At 47.3% G+C, this 7695-nt stretch overlaps 1 protein-coding gene across 3 annotated transcripts in view; it reads right to left on the reverse strand.

The window, feature by feature from the left end:
• The window catches only part of TMEM87B (transmembrane protein 87B), a 53728-nt gene extending 47129 nt beyond the window's left edge, over positions 1-6599 (reverse strand). For 2 of the 3 annotated variants that reach the window (XM_045550080.1, XM_045550079.1), the window contains exons 1-2: positions 6221-6599; positions 2086-2146 (exon numbers count right to left, since the gene is read on the reverse strand). In XM_045550080.1, coding sequence (XP_045406036.1) covers positions 2086-2146; positions 6221-6385 — 226 coding nt within the window. In that variant the 5' untranslated portion in view covers positions 6386-6599. Of the gene's footprint in view, positions 1-2085; positions 2147-5331; positions 5407-6220 lie in introns of all 3 variants that reach the window. The other variant, XM_045550081.1, reaches the window with a different exon arrangement.
• Between the last annotated feature and the right edge of the window lie 1096 nt (positions 6600-7695).

The raw sequence follows: 7695 nt of genomic DNA on the forward strand, positions 1-7695 counted from the left end.
AGAGTGGAGAGGCCTCAGTAAACAGAGACCACACACTGGAAGTATTACTAAGTTAGCCTTAGAGCAAAGACTACTCCAGATCCAGCCAGAAGAACTTAAAAACAAAACTGGAAAGGATCAAACTGACCCATAAGAAACTAAATGTCTGTTAGAACAAAGATGTTAAAGGACTGTAACATCCAGCACTCAAGAATGTAAAATTCATAATATCCACCATCCAAACCAAAACAAACAAAAAGCCTACCTGGACTCTGAGATTAAATTGAATTTATAGCTCAGTCTGGGGAGAACTGACAGTATGATGTTAGCCATAGATTTTTCACAGATGCTCTTTATCTGGTTGAAGTTCCTTCTGTTTCTAGTTTTCTGAGTGTTTCTATCATGAATGGGTATTGAATTTTCTCAAATGCTTTTTCTGTACATATTGAGAAGATCTTATGGTGTATTTCTTTGATTCTGTTAATATGATCAATTACGTTGAGATATTTTCAACACAGGCTCCACACGACTGCATCTTGAATGGGGTAGCAAAAGAAGGGTCACCTAAGGGAAAGCCAGACCATCTGATCCCCCAAACAACATGGACATATATCCGAGGGATCAGTCCTTAGCTCTGTAGGCACTAAAATCTGGCTCTGTGAGAGAGATACTCAGTCTCACCTTTCCCCTCAGAATAGATGTAGATGTATAAATCAGAATGCTCAGTTACACATGCATAATGAACAGAAACTGTAAACTGGATGTTTAATGATCAACTAACTCTCTGCCTCCCACATGCCTCCCCGAAACCCAGTGGTTATGAGACGGTTGCCTGGTGAGCGTGGCACCGGAACAAGGAGGGTCGAGTGGACACTGCATCCACACCTGCCAACCACGCGTCACAGCTGTAGCCAGGGTTCAAGACGACCTCTTCCCCAGCGATGCTGTCACAGACTGCCAGCTTCTGCCTGACTGAACCCCAGTTTTATTATGATTTTGCTCTTAAAACCCTAGAGCTGCCCTATTCTTTCTTTAGATATGTTAATAACTCTGTCTCCTCTGGAGTCTACCCTTAGGCTGATCTCAAGCATTATGTAACGGTTCTTTAAAATCAAATTCTGTGTTTCAGGGGCCCACATTACTTTTTTTTTCCCCATATAACTTTTTGTCAACATCAGTCTGAGGTTCTTTTAAATCCTGTTTGTCTAGACTTCAAGACATGAATTCATTAAAGCAAACAGATGCCAAAATGTTTTCCTCATCCACCTTGGAATTCAATTTCCTCTTACCAAGCTCTTATCACTGCTATGATCTATGATATCACAGAGCTGCTTTCTAGCTGTTGGCTGGACTAACTTCTCTCAAGAAAGACCCACAACAGGTAGAATCCCCCAAAAGATGATCAGAGGATGGTGTGACAGAGAAAAGCGTCATGGCTTTGGATCCCAGGGAAGCTAGCTTGCTCTACCCAAAGAAAAACTGCTCCTTATCCTGACACTTTAACTACGGCAACCAATTTTCCTAGTCAAGTTACTGGAAATGAGAAGAGTTAGACCACAGTGAATATGTGATCCAATGTAAACCCACTAAAAATTCTGAAAAACCTTGGTAGTTGTGGCACATCAGACAAATATTTTCACTTTCTTATCCCGAAAACTCAAATTAAAATATTAGCATCTAGCAATTTTTATTTCATACTATGATATCATATACCTTGAGAAAATTTTCAGGGGCATGAAGAGTTTGTCACTTTAAACTTTATCACTTTAAAATTAGTTTATCTAGTTTTAAAATCTAGGACTCAAAGTTACATTTCACAGAAACCAAATTTTTTTTGCTGAGGCCTACTTTATTAGACTTTTATTATGATTTTTAAAGAATGATTCATATTACATTTTCTGAAAGAGGACTAGAAAAATCTATTCTTGCAAATAACCAAATCCTAACTCAAACAAAAGAAAATCTTAGAATGCCAGAACCACTTAAAAGCAAAACATTTTTTTAATTTAATATTTATAAAATTGTTACATCTGTTTACATCAATGCATTTTATAATAGATCACATTGTTATTTGTTTATATTAGTATTCTATTGTATTATACTTACCAGAAAATTTGATATCAGTAGAGCTAAACATAGTTTTCCTAAATATCAAAGGTCCTGATTTCTAAAATGAAAAATACAGAAAAATCTTGTTAAAAAATTTTTCTCTATTATTTACGAGTAGTTCTACTCTCCAACATATAGAGCTCTAATGCTTGCACTCCTCCCTCTAACCAGAGTATTTTTTAAAATGTAAACCTGATCACATCACTCACTTGCTTAAAACCTTGTCCCACTTGTCTACTCCCTACAGTTGATGTGAGCAGCAGGAGGGCTCCTACACATAGGTAAAAGCTGCTGCCACTGCATGATTAGTGCCACTCAGACATAGCATGACCTATCTGTGTATCTGCATGCTGCTCTCTCAGTATCAACATGAATGTACTTTTGATAAACAACTGTCTCCCCTACCCTGAGCCCCAGATTGTTATGGTTTACCAATGCAATTACAATAGGCCAAAATTCTTCCCACAAGCCTATATGACGCCGAATAATCAAGGCCTGTCCACCTCTCCAGCAACTTTTTTTCAGTTCCTGAAAACCACATTCCTTCCTGCCTTCAGGGATCTTAGTGGTCAACCTGAAAATTTACCTAAAAATCCTTCCCTCTCTTTCTTCATCTAGTTCGCTCCTTCTCATCCTTCAAAGCCCAACTCAAAAGCCTCCTCCTTAGGAATTCTTTTCCACTGCGGCCCACACCAGGCCAGACCCTCCCTTATACATGATCTCTAGTACCCACTCTTCTTCACAACCCTTACCACAGTCAATAACTGATTAGTTATTTAATATCTCCTCAGGAATAAAAATCCTGGCCGAGCGCGGTGGCTCACACCTGTAATCCTAGTACTCTGGGAGGCCGAGGCGGGCGGATCGCTCGAGGTCAGGAGTTCGAGACCAGCCTGAGCAAGAGCGAGACCCCGTCTCTACTTAAAAAAAAAAAAAAAAAAGAAAAAAAGAAAAAAAAAGAATAAAAATCCTGTGAGAAGGGACTGCATTAAAGGAACAAGTAACTACGAATTTAAAGCAAAAATAAAAGCACTGATAGGACAAGCAGTAACCTCTTTCCCTTCCCCAACAGTAACAAAAATTCCCAGCCCGGATCCTTCCTCTGAGGTCCAGATCCACATATCCACATGCAATGATGTCTAACAGATACACCACACTCACCTGCCCTAAACCAGACACAGTCCTCTCTGCTTACCACCTCTTCCTGTACTGTTCACCTTGATTAAAGATGGTATCAGCTACAGTAACCCAAGCCATGGCTCCTTCCAATCCCTCACTTCCATCACCCAATCCCCAAGGTATGCCTACTTTGTCTCACAAACACCTCCCAAATTTAGCTCTTCCTCTCCATTCCTGCCACCACTGCCCTAATTCAGGCCCTCAGCATTTCCTGCCTAGACTTCTGCAATAGCTTAACTGGTACCAATGCCTCCAGACCTTAGCCTATAATTCATCCTTAGATTACAGCCAAAGTGATTAGTATTTCTGTCTAAAATTCTTCAACAGCTCCCTCATTCACACCCTAAAGTAGCTATCAGGAGCCAGGGGTTTAATCCAACCTACAAATGGGGTTTATTGGGCCCATTAAGAGGTCTTCTTTTTTGTTGTTGTTTTAAAGTTTTTCATTGACATAATTAAAATATGGATTCCTGTTTAATTTTTTTTTAAAAAAGAAGAAGACATGGCAACCCTGTCCCTACTCTGCCATAGAGAACCCACAGAGTAAGCTGGAGCTGAATGGCAGCTGCTCTCTTCAGACGGGGCATGCAATCTATGGTATACCACATTCCCCACTACCCCCTGCCGTCCTGAACCTAGCTCATTCCACCCAATGACATGACTTGCCTTGGCCAGCGCATGTCCTTGAATTTCAGCCTCTGGCCTCAGGCTCAAGGCCATGCTCAGGCATGGAAGGTTTATGGTGACCTGAGTCCCCTCTAATAGCCCTTCAGAACTTCATGTAGCAGCAACACCAAGAATTTCCTGCACTGCTGCTCTACTCCCCTCCTTCTTCTTCACCAAGGTAATAACTACTCATCTTTTAAGACCTAGGCAGGCACCTCCTCTGGGAAGCGGGGTTAGGAGATTCCTTCTTGGGGTTCCAGTAATACCCCAAGTATGCTGCCATGTACATAATTATCTACGCATGAATCTGTTGTCCCTACTATTGTGTGAGCTTCCTGAAAGAAGGCGCTGTATCTGAAAGTCTGAAATTCATCTTTCCAACAGCAATGATCAGTCTAGCACATGGCACACAGTGGTGCCCAAACTGCTTGCTGCCTTTTCCAATCAAAAGAAGCATTTCTTTTTTTTTTTTTATTTTGTTTATTTTTTTCAAGACAGGGCCTCACTGTTGCCCAGGCTAGAGTACAGTGGGATCATCATAGCTCACTGAAACCTCAAACTCCTAGGCTCAAGTGATCCTCTGCCTCAGCCTCCTAAGTAGCTGGAACTACAGGTGCATACCACCATGCCTGGCTAATTTTTCTACATTTTGTAGAGATGCAGTCTCATTCTCGCTCTGGCTGGTCTCAAACTCCTGGCCTCAAGTGATCCTCCTGCCTTGGCCTCCCAGAATGCTGAGATTACAGGCATGACCCAACATGCCTGGTCAAGAACCATTTCTTGATAGATGTGCAGTACAAATGAAAGAAAGCTCCACTCTCCCTTCTTATTTCTGACAACTCAAAATGAGAAAAACATCAGTCCACTCTTTGTAAAAAAGGGTTTTTAGACTTCTACTGGTTCAGTGTCGCATAGGAGTAAAGTTAGCCTGATAAAGATTACGGAGCACCTAAGGAACAAACTTGTCTTTCTCATGCAGGAAGGAAACTCATTCTTCCTCCGTGGACTCTGGATTCTCACTATCCAAAGTATACTTCACAAAGATCTTTACAGATATGCTCAAGTAGTCTAACAGTATGTACGAGCTGATTCACTTCCAATATTGTTATGTTACCCATTCACTATAGCAGCAGACTGAAACCACCCATGTAGTTCAATGAGTTTTGCTTTTTCCTGTTCAGAGAAATTCAATAACGTAAGTGTGCAGGCTATATAAGAGATGCACAAAATAGGTTACCAACCGAGAAGAATACTTGAGGGAATGGCCGCACTAGGCCTTAAAGATCCAGAAAGATACCTGGGTTGCTCCTCTGAGTCGCTTTTGTGTTATAGGAAGTATCTGTAGCCTTTGGTACTACTTTCTTTTTTTGGTTAAGGAAATCAAAACATAAGTCTCACCTTTAGAACTTGGACTTCGTTTCAATCCATGTGGAAAATACCCATCCCAAACACAGCTGGATGAGTCATCTGACCCTAGAGAGCAGGAGATAATGCCTCTTCCAGACTTCCTGTCTCTCTTTTGCAAGACTTTCCATAATTCTACGCCTGTATCCCTCCCACATCATCTCCTCTAACTCCTGGATGCCAAGTTCTCTAATGGCCTGCCCTGGAAAGGAAGAGCTTCCACCCACTCATGCCTCCAGACTTGCCTTTCCAGCACTCCTTAAGCACACATCCCGCCCCACCAACACACACAGTCGTGGAACCGTGATGGGAACTGTGCAGAAATTCAGGAACCCAAGAAAAGAGAAAGAGGGGTGGGATGACAGTTCCATGCTCCCTTCTCATTCAAAGAAAAACACGGAAGCGGCATACGCGCTTTCTAAATTCAAGCTAAAATGAAGCGCTGGGAAATCCTCCCTGCGGCCTCATGGGTGTGGCCCCCATGACTGCATCGGGCGGGAGCAAGGACTGAATCCCAAAGATGCTGCTAGGTGTGCCGAGAGATTCCGGTCGCAGGTCTGAATAAACCGAGGGCCTGGTCTAGCCAGAACATGTCGGAGCAGAGTGAGGGGCCGGGGCTTCAGGAATGGTGATCCTCATGAACAGTGAGGGCGCTTACAAGGGAGAGCTGTCCCATGCACTCTTGACCGCTGTTCCCCACAGCCTAGGTCGAGCCGGAGAAGGGGCGCTTCCGGCCCACCGCTCCTAACAGACGAAACGCGCGGGGAACGTACTGGGGGACCTGGGGCTGGCCCGGCAGACCCAGTGAACAAGCCCGGGGCCCGGCCCATGGGGACCTAAGGGCCCGAGACGCGCCACACCTCGGTCCCGACACTCCACTTACGTCGTCGACTGTCTCTAACCAGAGCCCAAGCTCAGGGACGGCGCCCACAGCCGCCGGGGCCCAGCACAGGAGGCAGAGGGCGACACGTAGCAGCGGGACCCCGGCGGGAAAGCAGCGGCGACGGCGTGGCAGGAGCCGGGCCCCGGCGCGGAGGGCGGCGGCCATCTTGACGCGGAAGCCGCACCTGGCGCCCCGAGACCCCTGCCACGCCCAGGGCCCCACACCCGGCGCAGCTCCGCCCCGGCAGGCCTGTCGGGATCCGGGACGAGGGGCTGAGCCCGGGATGTAGAGGAGGGGTTTGGGCTTGGGTCGGGGCGGGGAGGCGCAGTGCCAGCCAGGGAAGCGGGGCCAGGACCGAGAGGCAGAACTCAGGGCCCGGCCTGAGTGCAGAGCTAGCGGAAGGGAAGGATGGGATCCGGGAGGTGGAGTTGGGGCGGGGACATGGAGGCGGGGCTCAGGGCCCAGCCTGGGCGTGGAGCTAGAGGCGGATACCGAGCGTGGAAAGGAGGGCTGGACGCCGGAATATGGAGGCGGGGCTCAGGAGCAGGCTGGAGTGTGAGGGCGGGCCCGGGCGGAGGGGAAAGGTTGAGAACCAGGCCCCAGTGTACAGACGGGGCCGAGCGGGAAGGCGGGGCTGAGGACCAGGCCTTAGCGTGGAGGCGGGGCTGCGAAATGGAGGTGGGGCCGGAGGGGCGGGGCTGGAAGATGGAGGCGGGGCCGGGCGGGGAGGCGGGGCTGGAAGATGGAGGCGGGGCCGGCGGGGAGGCGGGGTCTGGGAGATGGAGGCGGGGCCGGGAGGTGAGGCGCGGCCGGGAGGGGAGGCGGGGCTAGGAAATGGAGGCGGGGCCGGGCGGGGAGGCGTGTCTCGGGACGAGGCGGAAGTATGGAGCTGGGACCACGACGAGGAGGCGGGGCTCAGAGTCCGGCTTAGGCGCGGAGCTAGAGGCGGAGACGGAGCGTGGAGGTGGGGCCCAGGACCAGGCCAGAGTGTGAGGGCTGGGCCGGGGCGCGGAGGTGGTGTCCGGGTGCGGAGACGCCCTCCCGAAGTGTAAAGCTCGGATCCCCTTCAGCTGTGAGTGGAATGCGAGCTAAAGTTCTGGTGTGGATGTCTCAATTTCTTGCATTCTCTGCACCTGTCCCTGCCCCGACCCTCTCACCTCTGGGGTAACAAATGGTTCTTTAAATTCATGAAAAGTCCCTGGAAAGTGCTTTGAGGTCTGGGCCAGTTGAACACAAGGTATTATGCTTTGAGGATTAACGTTGATAGAACAGTTACTGATTTTCAGAACAAATAAAGTTGCCTGGTTGCTTAAAGCCCAGGGAGGGCATGGCCTAGCTCTGTCCTATCGTATATCTTGTCTGACATTTGCGACTGTGAAAGCTGAATACATGTCTTGCTGTCAACGAGAATTCGCTCATTCATTATGAAATGTAAATAATGTACAGTGGGGAGAATAGAATCCTGGATTAATATT

Source organism: Lemur catta, chromosome 4, assembly GCF_020740605.2.
Source record: "Lemur catta isolate mLemCat1 chromosome 4, mLemCat1.pri, whole genome shotgun sequence".
Lineage (NCBI taxonomy): Eukaryota > Metazoa > Chordata > Mammalia > Primates > Lemuridae > Lemur > Lemur catta.